This window comes from Struthio camelus, chromosome 3 (assembly GCF_040807025.1).
Source record: "Struthio camelus isolate bStrCam1 chromosome 3, bStrCam1.hap1, whole genome shotgun sequence".
Taxonomy (NCBI): domain Eukaryota; kingdom Metazoa; phylum Chordata; class Aves; order Struthioniformes; family Struthionidae; genus Struthio; species Struthio camelus.
In genome coordinates, this window is record NC_090944.1 from 100,217,018 (window position 1) to 100,241,320 (window position 24,303).

The 24,303-nt window shown below is 37.3% G+C and overlaps 2 protein-coding genes across 3 annotated transcripts in view; both read right to left on the minus strand.

Moving 5' to 3' along the window:
- LOC104151724 (Kinesin-like protein KIF28P) overlaps positions 1 to 5,093 on the minus strand; it is a 32,345-nt gene extending 27,252 nt beyond the window's left edge. The window contains exons 1-3 of the mRNA XM_068939333.1: positions 5,040 to 5,093; positions 2,235 to 2,423; positions 1,702 to 1,905 (exon numbers count right to left, since the gene is read on the minus strand). Of these exons, the coding sequence (XP_068795434.1) occupies positions 1,702 to 1,905; positions 2,235 to 2,423; positions 5,040 to 5,093 (447 nt within the window). The remainder of the gene's footprint in view (positions 1 to 1,701; positions 1,906 to 2,234; positions 2,424 to 5,039) is intronic.
- Positions 4,523 to 24,303, minus strand: part of AHCTF1 (AT-hook containing transcription factor 1) — a 55,872-nt gene continuing 36,091 nt past the window's right edge. For both annotated transcript variants that reach the window (XM_068939332.1, XM_068939331.1), the window contains exons 21-36: positions 23,577 to 23,764; positions 23,250 to 23,394; positions 23,030 to 23,161; positions 21,447 to 21,594; positions 21,209 to 21,359; positions 20,552 to 20,659; positions 19,769 to 19,958; positions 18,267 to 18,470; positions 16,486 to 16,915; positions 14,571 to 14,673; positions 13,545 to 13,651; positions 12,445 to 12,629; positions 8,823 to 10,665; positions 7,926 to 8,059; positions 7,360 to 7,466; positions 4,523 to 6,705 (exon numbers count right to left, since the gene is read on the minus strand). In XM_068939332.1, the coding sequence (XP_068795433.1) occupies positions 6,513 to 6,705; positions 7,360 to 7,466; positions 7,926 to 8,059; positions 8,823 to 10,665; positions 12,445 to 12,629; positions 13,545 to 13,651; positions 14,571 to 14,673; positions 16,486 to 16,915; positions 18,267 to 18,470; positions 19,769 to 19,958; positions 20,552 to 20,659; positions 21,209 to 21,359; positions 21,447 to 21,594; positions 23,030 to 23,161; positions 23,250 to 23,394; positions 23,577 to 23,764 (4,368 nt within the window). In that variant the 3' untranslated portion in view covers positions 4,523 to 6,512. The remainder of the gene's footprint in view (positions 6,706 to 7,359; positions 7,467 to 7,925; positions 8,060 to 8,822; positions 10,666 to 12,444; positions 12,630 to 13,544; positions 13,652 to 14,570; positions 14,674 to 16,485; positions 16,916 to 18,266; positions 18,471 to 19,768; positions 19,959 to 20,551; positions 20,660 to 21,208; positions 21,360 to 21,446; positions 21,595 to 23,029; positions 23,162 to 23,249; positions 23,395 to 23,576; positions 23,765 to 24,303) is intronic.

Consider the following 24,303-nt stretch of genomic DNA (forward strand, 5'->3'; position numbering starts at 1 on the left):
GTGTATGGGTGCATACATCTGTTTCCTAGTGAGCATCAAGCTGGACTAGCTGGCAAGTAGGAGGAGACCACATACTGGGTAAAGAGGCCCAGAGTCAGGCCACAGACAGAAGATGGACTTAGAGGTCACGCTGCTATTCAAGGGATCTGTGACTGTGGGTGCCTTTGTAAATCCAGAGAGCAAAGGCTTTAATTCTGATCAGCTAGAGAGGAGGAAGAGGCCTGGACTATCTCTGCTTACCTTTGTGGGTGAGTTCTGGCATTGCTTTCTGTGGGCGTTGTTGAAGGGAGTGCCTTGTCGGGTGGTGGCCAGTGTAGCCAACCACGTTAGCGTGCTGTGTGTGAGTGTGTGTGTGTGTGTGTGTGTGTGTGTGTGTGTGTGTGTGCGTGTGCATGCCTGTCCAGGGGAAGTGTTCAGCCTCGCTACTGGCCAAACCTGCGAAGGGGAAGTAGCAGCCACGTCCACGGGCCTGAGGTGGAGAGACCTCTGGGTCTTCAGGTGAACCAGACTGAGCACTGGCAGCTGGGAAGGAAGACTCCCCAGGTCCCAAAGTTGGCAGGGACTATAAAATCCCTAAGTAAGCACTGGCACCAAACTTTTAAGCTTCACGATAATAATGCCGTTAACTTCAAAAAAGAAATCTGTTGCTGCAACATTAAGACTATGGCTAAGATTAAAAAAAAAAAAAAAAACCCAGGACAGGTGACTTTTTTCCTCTGTCCAAGCAACGAGAACGATCTATAACAACATTAACTTAACCTCAAATAGGGTTTACGTTTCCATGTTGATATAGTGATTGAGATGGGAAGGAATGAATTTTCACTGTTGTTTTATCACAGAAGCAGATGGTGGACAACTGCCTGATGTGAAAGGAAAATAGAAACATGTTCACAAATGGCATCTCTATGCCATTTCTGTTGGCACGAAGCTGGGGATATGTTGAACTAGTTAGGAAAAACAAAGTGCTCTTTCTTAAGGGAAGTAACACAGGAATAACTCACAAGCAGTATTCGGTAATCGGGTTGATATTTCTGCAGACAGAAGGCACTCCTGTATACCCTGAGCGAAGCTCAGCAGTTACAGTGATGCTCTAATCCATGCAGGGCTTGTTACTTGTCCGCAGGCTATCTGGACTACAAGCACAGAAGGATGCTGATAAAGTGGGAGCATCCAGCAGCTACAAAAGCTGTACTGCAAAGCTAAAAACATTAATCCTGTTGCATGTAAGAGGTATGACAATACAAAACCCTTCAAAAGGCATAAGGAAAAAATAAGTTTACTAAGGAGTTGAAAAGATTTTTGCATAAATATTCTGTGGAAGAGTGATGTGCATAATTGAGACTACAGATCCACTCACTTTACAGTAGGTAACGGTGCAAAGAGTGATCTTTCTTTGGTAAAAGAATTACTAAAAAAATATAAGTTTTAGTACTCATATCAGGGATCAATTAATGACACGTAAGACACGGACATTCTTACTTTAGAGTTTATCTGTAAATCTAGCTGTATTACATCAACTTTTTACGGAATACTTTTCTTCATAGGATACACTATGGTTTGCACAGTCATTTGCTCAGTATCTTCACAATTTTCATTTTTGCTAATTTGAACCTTTTAAATCAATAAAGTCCTTAACATTTCTATTTGAAAGTACACTCCGGAAAGATCTTGAAAATAAATGACAATTTGTGCTAATCCCACCTGGTATTGCTTGTTCTTTTCCTGATTCTGAATCGCTTTGAAGAGTTCTTCACAAACAACTGGGACTATGCCTCTGTTTGCACCATATCCGATCATGGAATAGCTCTTTCCTGAGCCGGTCTGACCATAAGCTAAGAGAGTAGCATTGTAACCTTGCCAGGCATTCTCCAGCACTCCTTCACCAAGGTCACGAAAGACCTCTCTCTAAAAACAATACACACAGACAGCATTGGTCATCTTGTAGTAGATGAACAAAAAACCACATACACAAGCACTGCTGTCTAGTAGGAGCGTTGCCAGTAAAAGTTTAAATGAAGAAAAAAGATTTACAAACACACTTGAGATGCTGAGCGTTCCAGGGTGAAAGAAGAAACGTAAATAAAGTTTTAGTGTTTCAAACCAGTAAACAGATTCATATGTCATTTGCTTTCTGCTTAGGGGAACGTCAATACCTAAAGATAAACAAACTGACCAGTTTACAACTTGGCATTAGCTAAAACTGCTTTGAATTAGCTCTTTGAATAAAGTCTTACCTGGCCTGCGTAACTGTTGGATCCTGCTGAAACGAGCATACCATTCTTGTCCTTTAGAAAGCCGCTATGAGACCAATAAGCCAGATCGAAAGTAAAGGTTTTCACGAGCCCTGGATTCCTAGGATCATATATGCTTGTGCTGTTGGAGTTCATAGAAATCACACACCTACTTCCTGCATCCTTCTCCCTCTGTAGTAAAATTACAGTTGCAGTATCAAAACACAGCAATCAATTATTCACTAAAAATTCATGTTTTAGGCTGTATTAAAACTAAGGCCAACAAGAACGTACCACGAACCAATTGTGAAATAAGCTTGTTCTTGAACCGTGCGAGGTAAATGCACCGTCAAGGAGCAAGCGATGTGAACGAACTGACAGATCAGTGACTGGACCTGGCATTTTTTCCTCTCCCTCACAAAATCCACATCGGCCACCCACATAGCAGAGTACACTGCAAAATGCATTTTATTGTAAGAACAGCTTTAATTTAAAACGAGTCACAGTACATTTCTCTCCAAGCATAGTCAAGATAGTGGGTCTCTTTGCTACTTTGTTGAAAAAAGCATTCGGTTCAGTAAGTAGAAGTTTTGCACAGAAGGCGTAAGGTACAAAACAAAATGAGAAACAAACGCTACCTTGTTACTTGAAATTCCATCACTTCCTAGTATTTTCAGATGGGCCTGGACTAATAAGGTTACAAACACTGCCTAACAATGCTCGATCGCCTACAGATTTGCTTCTGACTGTAGTTTGTCTTTTCCACAAAAAAAAAGGAAGCAAAGCCTGCAAATCAGCTACCGAGTTACTTACGATTAGCTGAGCGGCGACTGATGAAGGAGTGGTAAAAACATGTATTGCTCTTACTATTTTGACAGCCCTGAGAGGAGTCTTTCACGTGAGAATGTTTGACAGCGGATTAAACGACTTAGTTATCGGAGGCCTTATTCGCACACTGGGCACGTAGCAATATTAAAGCAAATAAACCAGACTAAGTCAACGTTAATCAATTAATGTTTTAAACCCAAGTGGCTATCAACAGTAAAAGAGATTTGGATTTTGTCATTCTTGGCTTCTAAACCTTTAAAGAAAAAAAAAAAAATCTTACGAATGTTTCTGTCACTTATCTGAGATAACTCGGGGGAAAAATTTTTACTGAAACACTTGTCTTGACAAATTCCCTTTTACCTACAGCCCTCAGCTTTGATAATGTTCATTCTCCCTTCATTAATATCTTCTCCTCGTATGTTTCTTGGAAATAAAATCTGCCATTACATATATTAGTTATTCCACTTTCTGAAAGGTGAGACTGTACTATCCCCAAAGCAGTTGATGTCCCACTGGAACTTACTTTTGAGTTATGGCCCCAAGGGCACAGATGTATCTTTGAGTTTCAGCATTTATCAGTCATTGCCATTCGATCTAAACAGATGCATCAAAATAGTCTAGAGAAACCTCAGGTCTTCTTTACAAAAAAAAAAAAAAAAAAGAAAATTTCAAGTAACTCAATCTGTGATAGAAAAACCTTAGCATTTCTCTATTTAGTGATGAACTGCGCTGAGTAGTTCTTGGGAAATTTTGATCTTGCTCCCAAAAAAGGTCTCTCCTGTGCTGTCTCTTAAGAGAGTGAGAGTTGCTTCTCTACGCCCCTCTGCATACTTTCACCATGATACGTCATCCCTCTTTAATAGCCCCCTTCATGTCCTCTCTAGCACCATAAATATTGTCTTCTTCTCTGATACACCTGCAAACACCTTGCAATTTTGTATGAAGACCCCTAGCACGGTCAGCCACTCACCCCCTAAGCCATTTTTTAATCTTTAAACATGCAGTCTCCCTCCCAGTTCGTCCTCATTGTTAAAAAGCACTGGCAATGCACGGGATCCTTCTCACCCTAAAATGATCTTTTCCACGCTCTCCTTTGTGTACTGGAAGCAAATCTATACAGAGTAAAATAAGTAAAATCAATTTTCTCCACTTTGTTATAAAACCATCCTTGAGCTGCCATCTTCGCTTTTAGCTAGCAGTCAGCTTTCCTGTTGTCAAGCTCTAACATAAAATTCCCCAAAGCCTGTTTTTGCTCCCATTTCCTTCTATGCCCTTCAACTTTCTGAAATCTCATTCCCTGTTACACATTCTGCTTATACTCCCATTCTTTTCAAATCCACCTACGGGAACCTGGTCAGCATTCAGGAACAGCATATTGAATATAAACAGCCGAGTAAAATAGAGGAAAACATTTTAATGTATAACTGGATTAAAACTCCTTTAAAATAAAAGTTACTGAACCATTACAATCCTTTAGGAATTTATTAAATATCTAATGCTTTTTTTGTATTAGCATTGCTTTTTTTTTTTTTTCCCCCTCCAGAAGCACTGCCAAGGATAATTCAGCTGAGCTGGCTATAAAGAGACTGAGTTACTTCAAATGATCAATAAATTGGCTAATACAATGTTTTCATTTGCTCTAAGTGATTTTCATACAAAAAATATACTGTCAGTATAAATAACAAATACGTTAAAACCCTGTTAAGCAGTCTTCACTAGTATTTCATTCAGCAGCCAATTCTATTTAATCAGCAATCCCAGCACTTTATAAATATTCTAGTGCACTACACAGAACAGATGTTGAGGTTTGACAATTTTTTTTTTCTTTCACCTCATATTCAGAACTATTCACGGCATCTCTGTAAAATCCGCATGTAAAAATATTGCTGGAAATTCCTCCTCCCGCTTGCTCTTTGAACATATTTATGTTTTATACAAAAATTATTTAATATAAAATATTCGGAGTAAATAATTACCAACCTGACTGAAAGGTCTCACTCGAACTGCCACTTTCACACTGTCAACATTTGGCATTTTCTTTTTTTAAACTTTCATTCAGTCATGAATATTCCCAAGGAGAAAAATAATAAAGTGCAAGCAACTACTTTCTTGAACTCCCTGTTTTAAGATGGGAAAGTCATGGCCACAGAAGAAACTTTGTTTGCAAGCTTAGTCTACTGTTAATACATTCATTCATTCATTATGTGTAAGGTATTAGTTACCCCATAAATTATTTCTTAAAGTAACTGTAGCAGCTTTTACTAATTGAAAAGTTTAATGTCAGGTTCCACCATTCTGTAGTCTTCAAAGTTGCATCCATATATAAATTAACATACATAAAATACTCCATTAACTGTGTAAAAGACTGCACATCAAAATAGTACTTCCACGTTTGCTTTTAAAAGAATAGCTTTTGCATTTATTTTTACAAATTGAAACTTTATAGGGATATTTACTCCATAACCCAAGATTAATAATAATTGTTCAAAAATATGGTTTGTAACTAAGATTTCTGTACATTTTTTTTTACCTTTCTCAGACTAAGTTAGCTTTATCATCAGTTTTTCGGCACTGTGATATGCAGGCTTCAAATATTGCAAAACATGTTTACAGACAATTCATTATTTCAATTACAGTAACGTTCCTATTAATCCAAATATATGAAAATACTTTGAAACTTGAGCCAAAATTATGTGGGCAATATCCCTTTAAATATGATATGCTATTGTAAGCATCAAACCCTCAACATTAGTTAGGCTTTTGCTGACGAATTGAAAAAAAAAAAATAGTGAAACATCTGAGGTGTAATCTAGTTTTATAAACTCAAGAGCAGCTTTCCCAGTTTAAAACAAATACAAAAAAATATTGCACAGCTTAAAATACAGTTGTTTACATTCTGACTTCCATACAGTAAAACTTAACCATGAATATAAGGAATTATCAGTTTGTATTGTGAGCCCAATTATTTGTGCCAGAAGGTCAAACATCATCTACCAAATTTAAACAACATGTTTTAAATGTTTACTTATTACAGTAGTTCTAAGCAAACCTTTAAAAAGCTTTTGGCCTCACTTTTGAGGGTTGGCAACTCCTGCAAACCAACATTAAAATTTCTTTGAGCAATACAGGTAATTCAACCCATTATTCCCTCAAAAAGCTATCAGACAGTAAGCATATTGTGAAGTATACATTTTTATTCAACATTCCTAAAATAAGCTGTATTTACATAATATATAAATGTATGAAGTCTTAATATAAAATAGAAAACTGCATTGACTGAGGAAATCACACTCCATATGGAGTTACTTATTGAAGACCATTTGTTTATGAAATTTTACAATAATTTATATAAATTATCTCTTCCAAATTAGATGATTTTTTTTTTTTTTAACTAATCCACACAATTTTGATGACTTTACAAACAGTGGTGTACATTACAAACTTAAAAAAAAGTTATAGCATCTTCCGGCGCACAACTGGCTTTGGAAAATTAGACAGTCTTTTTTTGTTCTTTCGTAGAGTCTTTTCTGCCGCATCTGTGGATTCTTTCTGTTTGCTTTTGGTTCCATCCACCGGACTTCCAAAAGGGGAAAGGAACTTAATCTCCACTGGTGGAGGTGACCAAGAACCTTCTTTTCTCGTAGGTCTGTAGGAAAGTGGAAAGTACCAAATGGATTTCATTACCAACAATATTTATCCGAGAAAATAAGTAGTATTAAAAAAGTAATGTCCAAGAGTGTTGTTATTTATGGGCTTTTTTGTACCCAGGATCAAGGCAGAAAAGCTATAAAAATAAGCCTATTTTTGTTTTCACCCCTTACCAGATCATCTCAATTATTCTCAGCGCTTATTCACAACAACTTGTAGAGTCCTCCAAGCTTTTAGGAAGCAAATGTCCTCAATAAGCAGTTTTCCAGAACAAAACAAGAAACATGTCCAGGAACAAGAACTTTTCTTTAGTCAATGCCTGTCCCCTCCTTTCCTTAAACGAGGAACTAAAGACTGTAAGAGTGCGGTTTCCTAAGACTGAATATATCAATCTAAGAGCACACTACCACCAAAAAGAGGGGTAACCTCTTGTCCTTTCCTATTCCCTCCCTCCTCCTCTTCTGTTTCCATTAGAAAACTCTTAAGATGGAGGGGGGAAAAAAAAAAGTTTCTATCAGACCAGCAGGCTAGACTGGCTTGCAAGAAGTGAGGGAAGAACTTCTTGGCCAGATGGGGAAGAAGTTAGGCTGCTACCAGCTGAACTGTAACCACAATAAAGGAATGCAAATAACTGTTCCAGAGAACTTCATACTTGCTTGTTTTCTTCAGTTTCGCTTTTGCAGTTCTACCTCTCTTCAACTTTTGCTTTCCCACAGACTCTATGGATTTGGTCTCCTCTTCCTCTTTAGCTGGAAGCTCCTACGTTAAGGCAACAAAAACGTCACTCTCATCCACGGATTCTCACGCTTCCACAGAATAAATAAAGATTTCTTTTATGCAGAAATTCTGATAAAGTTCTTATTTCCAAAAGCATTACAATTCCTTTCTGCAAAAACAAACCTGCCATCTCAAATTATAACATCACATCCAAAAGTTCTGATTCTGAAATCAACAAACAACACACCATACATGTTTAAAGAAGGTCACCGTGCCCTTTGCTAAAGGCAAGGCAACATTTATTCATTCTTAATTTGCATATATTCAAAATTGATTTTTGTAGCTAATTTTCAGGAAGGAACATACTTGTTTAATCGATTAATTTAAAGGCTCTTTTTAGATATACTTTCAAGGAAAAAGGCAAGGCACTGAAGAGCATGATTTGAAAGAGAGGTACAGAACAAAAGTCAGCACTTTGAGAAAAATGCAGTTTTTACTTACCAGTTCTTTCACAATTCGTGAAATACTAGATACACATTTTCTCCTTGACCTCAAAAGAGGGGGTGAAAAAACAAATTGAGAAGACAAGTCTGGGTCTAAATCCTGAAGTTGCACGGGATGGTCTGCCTTTTCAGCTAAAAATGACAATGAGTAGTTAATGTGTGCGTACATTATATATAAAGGACAATGAAATTAAATTACAGTTTCAACTTCCTAAAATAAAGGATCAGATCAACACTCCATGTGGAGGTACTTCTCCCTAGGAACTGCCTCTTGGGATCCATCATTTTATAGTAAACTGTGAAATAAAGATAAATCAGTGCAGTGATCCTACCTGTACATACATAATCAAAGATGTGTTTATGGTCAAGAGGCATCAGCTGCCTTTACATGTTTTGAAATTTTTATCATGTAGTCTAATATAAAAAAATCCTATCTGTAATAATTTCACTAGCAAAGCATAAGCCAATGAAAGACAAACCACATAATTAAGAGCGGTATAGTTTGCTGCAAGGAGCAGCTCGTATTAAGGTAAAAATCTGAACAAAATCTAGAAGCATGTTTCCTTTATTTCTCTGCTGGGGAGAAGAAAGGGCAATTAGATCGCTCTCTAATGTCTTGGAATTTGATGGAAATTAAGGTCACGACAAAATTCATATTAAATTTAATTTCACCTTACTGGGAAGATTTCATCTTCTTCATTTGTTTCTACCATAAGGAGCCAGCCAGTCATGCAGGCTTTAGACAAAAAAAAGAATTCCTTCTTTTGTTCCAAATTTTCACTTTTGCACAGTTACATTCTTCACAGTACATAAAGCCATATTCATGGTCTGTTTTATTCTGTAGTTGACAAGACTACAGTATCCCCTATTTTGTGTAAGAAAGTACTGCACCTACCTTTTAATTTCTTTGTCAGCTTTGTAAGGGGAGGAGAGAAAAAGAAGGACTCGTTTTCCTCTACAGATAGTTTCTGATCCATGCCAGTTTTGCGGGATCTGGTTCTCGTAATACGAGTGCTATGATCTGTTAAAGTTCTGGATGTTTCGTCATGTCCTGATTTATTTAGGTCTGCAAGCAGTAAAGGACTGCCATCAGGCCCTTGGGAAAAGGCTTCTTCCACTGTGCTCTCCTCCAATATCAATGGCAGTCGGCTCTTTCTGCCCCGACGCCCTGTCTTGGGTGTAGTTGGTTCCTCATTTAGCTTTGCAGGTGTTCTCTCAGGAGTATCCGTTTTTTCTGGTTTAGCAAGTGTAACTCTTGTTGATCTTCTAGGAATATGAAGGATTTGCACTTTCTCACCTGAACGTATGCCTTCCTGAGTAGAGAGGGATTCTGTATCTGCTGAGAGATTCTGAGCCCCTTTCCTAACACTTCTTCTAGGAGTGACAGGAAGTTTGAACTCTGTTTGAGGAGGTGACGATTTAGATAGATCAACTTCAGAATTTTCTGAGACTTCTGATGAACTCACTTTTCTTCTTCTGCCTCTTTTAGTTGGTACAGGTAAGAGGAGCTGGTCACTAGGCTGCACCTCTTGATTTGTGACAATATTTTCATCAAGTTGTAAACTAGTGCTTTTTAATTTTCTTCCACTTCTACTGGGACTGACCGCCATTTTTGCCTTATGATCCGTGCCAATCTGGCCAGTTTCTTGATCCCCTACTGAACTTTTTCCTCCTCTAGTCCTTTTGGACGTAGTAGAAGCAAGAAAGCTACTCTCACCAAGAGAGGTTTCCTCGTTATGCTCTTCCAGAAGTCCAGATACAGGTTCCTTTGCTCTCCTTAACCCTCTTCTCGGAGTAACAGCTACAGACTGTGTACTGACGGACAACGCTTGTCCATCAGAATGGCTGCTTTCTGCTTTTTCTGAATTAGTCTGTTTAGGCTTCCTACCTCTCCTAGGAGTAACAGGGATCACAGGTGTTTGCTCACCTTGAGCCTTTTCTTCTGTTTGAACATTAGAAGTCTCAGATGTTTCTTTTGTTCGCCTAGTACTTCTCCGAGTAGATAGTCCCAAAAGAACCGGTTTGTCAGGTTTTAACAGTTGCTGATCATCTGCTGATGGAATAATTAGACTTCTATTCAGTTGTCCCCTTGTGCGCGTTCTAGGAGTGATCACATACTCTACTTGATGCATGCTGGATTCATCTTCCATTCCTTCAGGCACAGTTAAGAGAGCTTTTGACTTCTGGAATCTAGTCATCTTTTTACCTATGCTTTCATGAATAGACTGCTCTACAGCTTCAGATGTAAATTCTTTACTTCTTGTGTCTTTGATTGCATCCAACAAATTCTCAGCAATAGCTACCTTGATGGGTTCAGGCACATAAGGGAGTGATTCTGCAATATTTTGAGATTCCTGATCGCTAGTTACAGTTGACACTGAGTTCGTAACATGCTCTTGGTTTTCAGTATTTCCCAAACTGTTCATAGATTTTTCCTCTGCTGTTGTGCTAGCTGGTTTCAAAGCATCTACTAATGTAGGGTCTCCCATCTCCACTTCACCTTCTTCTCCTTCCAACACTAATGTAAAATTACTCTGAGACAGAAAAAGTTCTCCATCTCCCTCAGCTGCATCGCATTCACCATCTTTATTATCAGGCAAATCACATGCAAACTGTTGTTCTATTGCAGCATAGCTATATTGAAGCTTAAGATTGCCTGATGAATGTAGTTCATTACATGGAGATGTTTCAGGTGCTTCTTCTGAGATCTGTGCCTGAACTGCACTGTCTTCAGTAACCTGAAGTTAAAAAACGCCTGTTAACGTATCATTAACTATCACACAGACAGATTTCAAGCTGAGACAGATGGAACTGAAGACAGCGAAACACTTCTTTTCCTTTTAGATCAGCACTGAATGCAAAATTAGAAACACACAACGTGATCTCTACTATAGACACAATTAATGCATTTATGAAATAGAGAACAGAATATTCAGTGTAGGTATTCACATGCTCCATTTGTGGTAATCTCTCCATCTCGTGTTTTGTAATTCCCTGTACCGATAATTATTCTTTCCTTCTAAATTCACATGAGATCCTCAAGGTTTTATGTTGAGCAAAAAAGTAACATCCTTTACTTATCTCAAGAGGAAGCTGTTACCCCGACTCAAATAGGTCAAGACAATTTAGTCAAAGTGTTAAGACCTTTGCTCAACCCTTTAAGTTATAGCGCTAGCCAACTACAGGAGAGGAAAGGGGCCATTTAACAGTAGTCTCCACAGGATCTGCTTATTTTCTTGGCTCCTATATCTTGTTAAAAGCTGCTAGAACATCATATTGTAGAAACATGCCACACTTCAGAACTTAACTCAAGAAGTATTACTCTGTTCAAACTTCCCTTTCACACTTACGCATCTACAAACAAGAAAGCAGGTAGTTTCCCCTAAATTCTATAAGGGCAGAGAAGCCAAAAAAAAAATATTTGCATATAAGCCAGTAAGAAGTAGTTGCATCAAAAATAGAAAAATTGTAATGCCACACGAATGCCACATTAATGTCTTCAGAAGATCTGAGGCTGTTTCACGCACTGTTCCCTTTTTAACGATCAAAACTTTTCAATTTACTCCCATAAGCGACTTATGCATTCCCAAGACTATACTGACCTCTACAGTGCTCCTCCAAATCCCAAAGCTGAGAAAAAAGCTAAACGAGTGACTGCCTGTTTAACTTAATTCAAATTAAGGGACAATGAGAAGTGTTTTCTGTTCCTTAAATAAAAATAAGTATCAATCTATTCATGTTAAACTACCTTTCAGTTTGTACTTCACTCTCTCTAGCTGTTGTTAATTTCTGTCAGTGCAATCCTATAGGGGATTTTGACAGTCTACTCTGCATAGCACTCAGAGAGCATCCACAATGAATCCAAATAATTCATCAGCTCCAGGCCTATACGTGGAGGTAAGGGCAATAAGAAAAATCTGGGACAACTGTAGACTTCCTAGTTCCACTTTTCAGCCCAAGGGAATCACCTTTTAAAACACATGCAACAAAAGTTCAGATGTTAAAACCTTTGTTGCTACAGGAAGATTCTTTTTAAAATTAGCTGGAATATCTTGAGTGAAATTAACTCACTACTGGAAATTGTTTATGCTAGTAAGGAATAAATAATAAAGGATATAAGCACCTAAGTCATTCTGAAAATGAGTCCAAAAACTGCACTCCCCAACCTTTCTTGTTGTCTTCAACATTAAAAAAAAATTAAGCCAAATAAGCAATAAATGTTCAAGCTTTAGTAAACGAAATGAATGCAGAGTTATTTAAACCAAGTAAGAGGGTTTTTTATTATTATTACTTCAGCTCTCAAAATCCAAGTCTTAACAGGTTCTCTTCTGTGATATACCTACAGAATGCGCGCAGAAGACAAAAGGTGTCTGCTATTAAATAATTAAGTTAACTTATGTTAACTAGAGAAAGAAATTAAGATGTTTTGGTGTGACTAAGTGTCAGTAAATTAGGACTGTCCTCAAAATTGCTAAGTGCTTTCTATTCTGTAGAAAACGGGAGAATAATTTACTTACGTTAATTTCCTCAGTTTTAGGAAGGCTGTTAGAAGCAGGTATTTCTTCTTGCAGGAAAGGAACATTTTCTTCACCTTCCGCTTCTTCTAAGTTACATTCTTTAGACAAATCTACACCCTTTCCCTCAAGGTGGTTTTCTGAATGAGTACTGACCACATCCTCACTGTCGAGGATACTTATCACAGCTGAAAAAGATTTATGTCATTTTAACATAAACTTTGTCATTTATATAGCAGTTAAGTAACAAATACTCTCTGGGTAGGCTCCTTAAAAATACTGGACCATGGCTATACTTAAGTAGTGCTCAAGGATAAACAAAGCCTGAGCACAGAACTTTCTAAAAAATTCTCAAAGAACGCCAAATGAAGGCCAGGAAAGGATATTAAGGAGAAAACCAAGCTATCTAGGCTATCCTAAAAAATATCAGATACTATAACTGAACATCTGTTTCTGTGGACCAGTGGTAAACATTTCAGCTAGTTTGCTAACAAACAGCTCATGCCTACTATATTGCTGAAATTGTGAAACACGCTATACATTGCTGCTGACAGAGAGAGACAGAGAAAGAACAATACAGTTCTCCATCCTGCCACCTGTATCAGGCTTTCTCCAAAAACTACAAGCCAAATATTTGGTAAACAGCCCACAACAAAAAAAGGAGAAAGGTGAAATCAGCTGTCAAGTTCACAGACGAAAGGAACAACAGAACAAAAGGTAGCTGTAAGAAGCACACTGATTATTAGTTTTTCTTCGCAGCCTAAATACTGAAGATGCATCATCATTCAAAATAGTAACTCAAGGAACAGATCCCGTAGCATGCACCTCAGGAGTGGTATACAACATTAAGAAAAATAATGACCTCTCCTTTTAGTAACATTTTAAATTTTAACAATTCTCTCAGTACTTTTATCAAGAACAGGAACATTCACTATGAGGACTTTTAAGGAGAATAGTCCCTCTCCAATTTGATTAAAGTTAGCAGTAATATACAAGTTCTACTCAGTCTGACACAGTTGTTTAGTGATATGGTAAACTACACATTTAACCTTAGGAGTTCTGCTACCTTAACTCAGATAAGGCCTCCAACATATTGTACATACATTCACTGTCTGCCTCCAGGGATTCAGAGGCCTGTGGATTTGTTTCAACTGGTATGCCTTTTTCTTCTGAAGAGGAGGACATTTTGGACTCCTGGTGGGTCGTTTCACTTCATAAACAGAAAAAGAAAAAAATCAGCTTAAAACTTCACAACCAACCCCAAATAGGTTTATAAAACATTCTCTCGCTGTACGATCTTAAGTCTCAGAACAGAACTAATTAAGAAAAACTGGAATTTCCTTCCTCAAGCTAACTACGCTCAACTCGGGGCTCATTTTATTCAATGAATTTAGTACTTCACATTCTCCCCAGCTTTGTAACGCTGATTTCTTAGTTACAGAGTTGTATTAAATGATACTATGTAATTTGTCTTCTGCAGAAAGAGTGCAACTACGATAAAGGAAATTTAGAACAAACAACAAAAGTTGCTCTCGGTACAAATTACCATACACAGTTAAGGGTTGTTTCATTACTCAGATTTCTTCTTCATCACTAAGCAGTTGTAGATTTTAAAGCATCTAGTGAGAAAATGGCTTCCCTTTCCATAGATAAAGGCTTAAGCGTGCACACAAAAGAAAATTAGTTAAATATACAAAACACTGCCAGAAAGAATTCAAACGCCCAGATAAAACCTTTTAAGTTGCAGGAATCTTAGCGAAAACTTTTAGCTACGGGTCATTATCAGACAGAAGCGGGACTTAAATTCACAATATCTCCTTAGTAAGACTCAGTTTGTAACAAGATTTATATGACCTAGTGAGTGAATGAGTGAAGTCTTCACTGTCGTACTTTGAGGTCTGCAGCTATTTGAGAAACAAGTATGACAGATGAGACAGCTAGTCAATTCAAATTAAATTTATGCCAAATGAATCATGTTCACAGTCAGGAAGAAACAGGAAAACCATTATATGTAAGAATAAAGGGAAGAATCAATATCAGGTCAAAATCAGAGTTTTCAAATACAAGAAAGCCAGCAGCTACATACTTGTACAAAGCCAAAGATGCACATATTTTCTAAGCTTACTCACCTTTCACTTGCTGTCCAACAAGCAGTAGCCTCAGCAGCTTTAAGTATCAATTTACCATCCTCTGGAATGGCAGGACATTTGGTATCTGATTCTTCCAAAAATCCTAGAAAAATAAGACAGGTGAGTGACTTCCCTCTCGTACTTAATATAATTTCTTTCAAAATGCTCACATGATTTTAAATGAGCCTCTTATGTATTTCATCTAGAGCACTGATGTAATGAAAGAATGCTGCTAAGACTTCAAATGCACAGAAAGTCTGAATTCTTGTTTCCAGTAAATCAAGAACAGTCTGCCACATGTTCCCAGGCAAGAAAACAAGATTACCACTGGCATTTTGTTTAGAAACTAAAATTCGATATGTTACTGACTGAACATACAAAACTCTAGAGAACATGCTTCTGCTCTTAAAATTAGGTAACAAGTATTCTTATTTCTCTTTCCTTATTTTTCAGAGGTTTATTTCATTCCAGCAATGTTTCTTTCCTTTTTTGACTCCATTTCCCCTCTCTTACAAGAATTCGTCTAAGGTTCTTAACTCTAATAATTGACTGCTGTTTTTGAAGCAAATAGCATCCATGTCCCTCCAAACACTAAGAGAACAATTTTATCCTTTTCCAGCGTTTCCCCTCTCCCAGAACATGGAAAGAGAGGAGCGTATTTTGAAGCTGAGAGAAAGTGCACGCGTGAGAGAGAGGAAAAAAAAAACCGCTGGATCTTGAAATGCTTGCTAACCTGTTTTTATCTTGACAGGTTCCATTTTAGACGTGTCCTTCTCACCCCTTTTGTCTCTACTGCCTGCCTCCTCCAAGCCTAGCAATTACCTTTGAGGACAGTACCCAGATCTGGAATAATTTTGCCAGCTCAGGCCAAATGAGAGCCATATACACCGCCTTCTAATGCTTCCAGAGTAACAGAGTTGCACAGAACTGTTTCTACCATAGCCCAGCAATGACAAAAATTTTTTTTTTTTTTTACAAGATTATTCTTTAGTTATTAGTACCTTATCATTATAATTTTTAGTGGAAAGCACCTTTGGTTTCTTGTCAAAATACAAGACACCTAAAATAGAGCAGGTACATGTTCTTATTACAAACACTCAGACCCCTTCTACCTGTGTAAGTCTGTACCTGAGAAGATCTGTTTTTCCACTAAGGGGCTCAGGAACTTCAATAGTGAAAAGCTCTCTCCAGGATCACTAAAGAATCATCTCAGTCTTAGAACTGAATTGCACTGCATATGGTACACCGATATGTGACTGCACACACGCTTGTCATGAACTGCTTTAAGATCTCAGTCACAGTAGACTGATACTTGCATACAGTTCGCAGAAGTAGCCAACTTCTGTTTGAAGTTGAATGGACTTGAACAGTGTTTGTGAAATACTGACATTAGCCACGTTGGCACATCATCTTCCCATTCCTGCACTACCTGAAAAAACTACCATTCACAGCTCCTCATCACTGCTCACCAGCCAAAGAGATACATCTCCTCTAACCTGCCAGCAGAGGCGCTCATATGAACGTGACCTAAGCAGCTGGGCTGGGCTTAAGCAGTAATCCAGCTCAAACACCAACTGAAATAGGTTAGGGAAGAGGCTGCATAAAATGCCGAGCCAGCAGAATGACAGAGGACAGCTGGAACCAGAAGGAGACAGATTCATTTTCCAAAAGGAAATTATTTCACTGAGCAATAATGAAGTGCAACTACGCACAAGAAACACCAGTCAAAAGTATCATACATTCATAAAGACCAAGATACCTGAAAAAGGACTCGAAATAAAATGGCTTTCTCAATCAAAACTGCCTAACACACTTGTAAACAATAATCATTTTTAACTGTGGCACTCAAAGACACCTTTAGAAGACCTTTGAAAAATTAATTTAAAAACTTAGGTTACCACATGACGAAACACACCAGGTTGTTTCCTCAGGTCTGATGAATCTGACTGCTCCATCTGGAAAGGTTTGTCTTCAGCCATTTCATTGCCATCTTCCTTCTCTGATTCTTGAAAATCAGCCACTTCTTCAGTGGAAGAGTTAGCTGGTTTAGAGGCTATAAAAATGACATCATCTTCAAAATCGCCAGGTGATTTTGCATCATGGTACTCCAAAGTAGTCTGGTCTGACCTGGCAGAGAAGCTACTATTTTCTTTGCTGACTTCCATCTTCTCCAAACCATCTCCAGGTATGCTTTCTGAAGACTCTTCCACTTCAGCACGATCATCCTCAGGATTGCTCAGACTAAACAGAGTTGTTTTCTCTCTGCTTTTAGACCAAGCATCTTCCACCACCATAAGATGATGCTCAGATGAAGCTCCAGATTGTGTTTGATTATCTTCTGTTACCTTCGTTAAAAAGAAAAAGTAAACAATCAATAACATGCACGTGCTTTTGCCAAGGCAAGAAAAAAAGAAAATGGAAACATGCTGATAATACTTACAAGTTTTAGAAGTTTCACCTTAAGCAAGCTACTTAAAAATTACTTCTCATACTGGCACTAACTTTAAGCTGAGTGTAAAAATTTATTACTTCTGACTGCTAAGTGAGTTTCCACAACCTTGGAGAATTCAAACAAACCGAATCTCGGTAGTGATTATTTATAGTCTCATCTTCAGGCCATTCATCTGGTTCACTACTATGTTTTCAAGAAGAGGGAACTTTGCACACACAAATCTTTCTTTCCTAAATCTTTCTTTTTCCTGTTTGTCCTTTTAACTTGTATGCACTATTAAAATATTTCAGCTTGCTCTATGCCATAGCATTAAGCAAGTAAATTAATCTGGCCACAGTCTATAATTAGTAAGGAACTTTTATAGGAGAAAGAACCTTCTGCTACAATTGAGTAGCTCTTAGTCTTAGTAGGTCTTTTAAAAGGTAATAAAATACAGAATATGAAGATGATTTGTTAATACATACATGAAAAAGCTCATACATGCCCCCATTCTGACCCCGACTTTGGTACACTACTTCTGCAACTACATGATGAGCTGAATCACTGAATCAAAGAGAACAAAAATGCAGCAGGAGCAGGAGGCGGCAACTTTCAGATGGATCACTCTCTTGATTGACTTCATTTCACAATTATATGAATACTATCCCTGGTGTAAGGCAGGAACTAAAACTGGGAAGTTTACAGTTGGGGAACAGACAACAGTACAGCTCTTAACAGCAGGAGTCTATTTTTACAATAATTTAAGTAACCACAGTCTCATAAGAAGAGAGACCAGAAATAAACGCAGCTCATGATTTCTGTTGTTTTCAAATATGTGTAATTCACAAGGCTTGAAAAGAAAAAAAAAAAAAAAAAAAAAGAATCTGTCATTTAAAAACAACTGGCTCAATCTATATTCTTTGCTTTCCTACCGTGCTATCATTTGGTAAGGTATGGCAGGAAACTGAACTAGCAATTCGGAACAGTCACAAGTCCTAACACTTTAGTAACAGAACTGTCAAGGTCACTCATATTCATTATGGATATGTTCCTGTAATACCACATGCCTGCAGGTCTGTTATAAACATTTTCTGACCAATTTCAAATTTGCTATTTTTCTAACTTGCCATTTTTCTAATTTGTCATTTCAGTCCTCAATATAAGGAGTTTACACAGATGTTTTTGCAACCTTTAAAAAAATCTGAACCAAATCACAGCCTAAAACGCCTTGTGCTGCAAAAATCACTAGCTGCAGCCCAGCTTACCCCAGCAGTCCGTTTTGCACTTGAGCTCTCTTCCCTGAATGAAATTCTAGGTTCCTTTGCTCGTAGAGGAGGAGTAACTGATCGACCTGGAGATGCAGACGGAGTTGCTAGAGGTGTGGTGCGAAGGCTGGATCTGAGAATGGATTGAGGAGTAAACCCAGGAAAACCAGAAGCAGAAGCAGATGTGGCCAAAACTTTAGCTCTCTATGGAAAAAATTAAAAACACCTAATTTAAAACCAGTTAAACCTTTAAAACTGAAGACTTCACTTCTCCAAAGTACTAGTTTCAATTGCAAATTGGATTTGTACCAGCAAAGAGGACAAAATTTAGCCTCTGTATTGCTCTCTTTTTCAAAAGATATCCAAATGCTAATCATATAGCCTGCCTTCTCTGCTTTTTTTGCTAGCTGTCCTTTTTTTTTTTTTTTTAAATGTAAACACAAAAAGTCATTTTTAAAACTCATTTCCTGAAGAAACAAAGATATAGCATCATGCCGTTTGTCATGTTATCTTCCATCCCAGTAATTTTTGCAATTTCTGCACTGCTCTTCTAAAAGGTATACAACTTAAAATGTCACCCTGGACACAACAAAACCCTACCGCATGAAATGTCAGTCAGAAAAGCAACAGTGATAGTTTACTTTTCCATAAATCAAGTTACATGGTGCACTGGACTAAATTAAGCGATACTGTGTGCTGTAAAAATATCAATACATCCTCACGTGGAAGTGTCCAGGTCCTCTTATCCCAGCTCAAAAAATGTTTTTATAGATATGAAAGGCATTAAGAGATGGAGAATGAAAATGGATTAATAACACTGGCAATATTTCATAAACAGAAAGGGGCTGTAATTCAGAGAGATTACAACTGTTTTGTATTCAGTTAAGCAAAGGCAAAAAGAACAGTCCCAGGAAGATGGGGCAAGTACTATATGATGTAAGCAAATAACATAGTGGCAGTGAATGGAAATGTATTTTTAGCACATTAATAACAATCAACTAAAGTTACTGCAACAAGCTATCACTGAACTTGACAAAAAGACTGACACCTAGCCTAACTGGAACTGTTGTGATTCACCTAAACAGATTAAGAAACCGAAGCGCACACATTCTTCAGCCTAGGTACCTAAGTCAAACTGTATAGAGCTATAAAATACTTAGGTAAGGAATGATTAATTTACAGATTGCATCTTTAAATGTCCAAGTATGCTGAAAAGCCCAGTTATTAACATGCTTTGTTCCACTTCTGTCAACAAGTCTATTTCATGAAGCTACAGCACAATATGCATACTGCAATTACATTAGAACTAAATGTTGAATTTATATTTTCCTCTTCAAGACCATTATCAATGTACTGCTTCCAAAAGAATTATACACAGAAGAACCACGGGCATATTGAAAACGCCTAACAATGTGAATCCTATATGCCATTAAACACTGTGGTGTTTCTGATTTAATCAGAAATGTTATTTATTTATTTGTTTATTTTTCCTAAATACAAACCTTAACCACAAGAGGAGTCTCTAGTAAATTTAACTCTGATGCTCTTGAAACTTTCTTTTGTGAGATGGAACTGTGTGACTGCAACGGGCTGGACGTCATGTATGAAGTAGAAGCTCTGCACGGTGACTGCCAGTTCTCATCCTGCGCTGGAGAATACGAAGGAACAGGACGAACCACCAAATCCAGCAACCTATCAAAATACGTGATTTAAAACATGAAAATTAAAAAAAAAAAAAAAGCTGGGTTCAAAAAAGCTGAGACAATACACAGTAAAAATATTAGATGAAGAAAAAACACGGGTGAAGACCCCTTATTGTGGGCATGGTGTATCAAGGCCAAGAATAAGACATTTTCTTGTTTTATTATCTCTTCACATTTCATATTTAATTTTCTAAATCAGGGCCTACAAGGCAAGAGTAATCCAATTTTACATTACATAAGTTATGCTGTTCTCGCGCCAGAAGAGAATTTCTCTTTTCTCTATGTTTCAAAGCTAGGACTGCTACAAGTTCTCCCCTTAGTTGTACCCCTAAGTTCTCCCCTTTAGCAAATACTTTACATGTACTTTACATGTAGTACTACTAAATTTAGTACTAGCTGAGTAGTACTCGGCAATATCAATTTTAGTACTACCGAACTCACTTCTGTGTTAAGACAGACACTTCTGTGTTAAGACAGAACCTACACAAAACTGTAAATACTTTAAAAATTTAGAATAAGGACTGCATAACAACTTGTATTTACACATCTATTTGAAATAGACATTCTGTAGATCTACTATACCTGGAACACTTTTGTGAAAATTTCGTAACTGGTGTCCCAACAAATGCATCAGGCAACTCTGCATCAGGCATAGGGAGTGTTATGACTGGTGGTTCTGTAATTCTAGGACTAGAATTAGAAGGAAAACGTAATTGACTTTTATTCCCCTACAGTCCAAAGATACTGACATTTAAGATTTGACACCATTTATGGAAAGTGTCTGACAACTATTAACCTTTTTTCTGTAGTTTAGGATTCTGCCTTTTTTTTTTTTTTTTTTTTTTTAAGTAAAAAGGCTGAAACAAGTAGAAATGAGGCAGGAAGAGAAAGAAGATTCATATTTGATCACACAATCAAGTCTATCAAAATCTGTACACCAACAGATGGATGGCAGTCATACTTTTAGTATTCCCATATTTTCATTCACCTATCTTAAATTCTCTAAACACATTTATTTTAATGTAAAAATAAATAAATATTTATATAAAACAGATTTTCCACTAAAACAATCTTGATTTTTTTTTTTTTTACACATTTTGCACACACACACAAAAGCCAAACCAAAAAAAGCTTTATTCAAGTCCAACTTCTCTCCAAAACACTAACACAACTCAAGTGTTTTTTCAGCTTTGTCTCCATACACATGCTGAAGACAAAACTTTGTTAAAGGCTTCTTACCTATCATATTGTAAGAAATTGTTTTTCTGCTCATTTCCTACCCATACTTCTCCAATTTTTGACAATACATTGCTGATGAAAGTTGCTCTTGTATGTACATTTCCTGCATTAGCTTGCTTTGCCACTGTTGATAACGGCTTTGGTCGTGAGACTATAAAATAAAGAGGTGGAAAAACATCAGACTTTTGTAATCAAAGCGAAGGTTAGTTGTCCGTTATATTCTTCCCCTAAAACTTACCTTCTCTTAAGACCGAAGAAGGCAAATGGTAAGGCTTGGCCCTCTCTATAGCCAACTTCCTTTGAACTCTAGGAAGTATCTTGCCATACTGATCTAATATAGAATTTCTGGCAACTGATCTCTCTCTCAAGCGAGGATCACGATCATTCTGATAAACGGAAAGAGTGAAGCAAAAAGTAAACCCGTTACAAAAAATCCATTGCACAGAACGATCTGTGCTATTCTAATTTGTGAATAATTTAGTTTCCTCTACAGATACATCCACAAAATACAACCACTGCACAGAACAACAAATTCTACCCTTCAGCACACAACAATTTTGCCTTGTATTATTTAGCAGAGGATGGAGAAGACTAGCATAATAACAAAAACTGTAACCTTATAACAATTTTGGCACTCCATAGAAACTCATTCCGATATACTTGTTATCTGTGATCCCCATCTCCAAACACCTTACAGAAAAAAAACTGCCGACTTTCCGTTGTTTTTCTGAAATATCAAAGTTTCAGATGACTCGAGGCTAGCAGGCAACAGCAAGTTAACTTGGACGAAACGATTTGAGCGCAGCAAAAATTACCCACGCTTATACACACACCATCCATCCAGCCGAATAAAAGTGCTCAAATGCAAAACAATGTCCAAGATCATCTTGCGCATTTTACTCCTTGGAAAACCATGGAATTGCAGACCTCACACTATACTTTTGATGAAGAAAGAAAACAGCACGCACAAATTTCACCAGTGGATTGGCATCCAGAGTGCTCTCAGCTAGAAAAATAAAGTTGGGTGCAAGACTCAAGACCCTACGTACAACGTACGCTTCATTCCATAGAAAGGAGTGACAAATCAATCTTCCATAATTTGACCTACACATAACGTACGTATCTGGAAAAACTGAATGGTAAGATTGACTGTGGTAACAACATGCACACAGAAATACAGTTCAAACAAGCAAAGATCATACCGGATATTACCTCACACTGACTTGCTCACATCCTCATACCTTGAATATATTATAAGAAATTAATACTTTCATGCATGCAGAATTCATTCATTAATTTCTGAAACTGGAGCTCTTCAAGAGTTAAAATCCCTTAATGCTGCCCATACACTCTACTTATGATTAAGCAGTTTTTTGTATTTCAGCCTACTATGAGCCACCTACAACAAAAGCAGATATTGCTTTCTCTGCAAAGCAAACTGTTCTACATTGGTAGGAATTTGATAAAAAGCGACACTTCTGTAATGCAGGACTCACGAAAATTAGAATGTATAGCTACACATTAGAAAGGATGTAGCTATTCTTCAGATTTAAACAGGCTATTTGAAGTAGAGTGAGCAATGATCTATAACATTTAGGTTATGAATTCACAGAGTAATTTTAGATAAATGAAAGTTTTTGTTCAACTTTCTGATTCAGCTGTAACTTAAGGCGTAGAAACTTATCTGTAATATTTCAAATGGTATAAAAACCCTGATGAATATAAAAAAGCTGAAAGTACAATTTTTACGGATTACTACCAAATAGTAGTTAGTTTATACCTGAGAGAAGCTTGCACTTGTGACAGAAATGCTATGCTTACCATAAGATTAACCTTCATTGACTGATTCAACTGTAGCGCTGGGATATAGTTGGCACGCTGTAGATGGTGGACTAAAAGAAATTCATGATTCTGAACACCAGCATTAGTCTGTAAAAACTTCTCCAAACACTCCTGCGAAAAATAACACGTTTCAGAAAACTATTATAATTCTGCTTCTTCTCAAAGACACAATTAAGACTTCTTTCTTGCCCACACTTACTTGTTCAGTGCCTGTGAAGGGTAGCTTCAACAAATCTTCCATTAGCCCCATCTCCTGACAGATTTCATACATGTGTTTTAACAGCTCTTCTATGTTTAGCTTAGTGGTATGCTGTCGCAACAGACTCCAAGCCTCCACCATGCACCTGCAATTAATTTGTTGAGATGTAAAGGAATATTAATAGTATAGTCAGGAAGATGCCCAAAACCACTGCATTCAAAGTGTACAGGGTATTGAGGTGATCATGATTTACTTTGTATTACTTGTTCTCCACCCTTCACTATGTTCAGATGCTAACCTAGTCGGATATATTATCTATTTCTTTACCTATTGGACAACAGCACAGTGAGGAAAAGTCGCACTTCACTACTACTTGACATTGATGGCTTCATCATCTGTATATATCTGAGGGCTCGCCTGTGCTCTCCTTGGCACATGAGGGATTGAACAATTCTCATATGCTGCCATGACACAGTTTTGATTGTAGCTGGATGAAAGAGAAGGGCCAATGAATTCTGTAGAAGTTAGAAATTAAGTTTATTAAGATACACAGACACACTCCTGCAATAAAAACATTCAAGAGCTTCCCAAGAAAGGGTGAATATGAATATGTTAGCTAGGCTTACATAACCAGTGCTAGCAAAACGTATATAAAAATTTAAAGTATTTGCACAAAAGAGACTCAGCCACATAGATCAAAATAGGTGTCTTAGAAGGAAGAACTAATACATTTCTAGGTTAAGCAAATCCCTGTCTACGACGTTACTTTTTACAAATACACGGCTTACTACATGGTAAGTTACTCTCCCAGACAAATAGATTATATTAACATCATTACAGGCAAAGAACAACATTCAGCACCAGAAAGAACATGAATTAAACTTAAAAGTCACTTTTGCAGTCTTCTGCCTCACATCCTGCTATGTTCATAGCTTTCTTATTTTAAATATCCACAACATTGTTTTGAGAAAGTACTCAACTGTTCTGCTGAAGATGACCTAAAGAGATGACTTTGAAAATTCAAATATCACTCATTAATAAAAGTTTTCTTCTT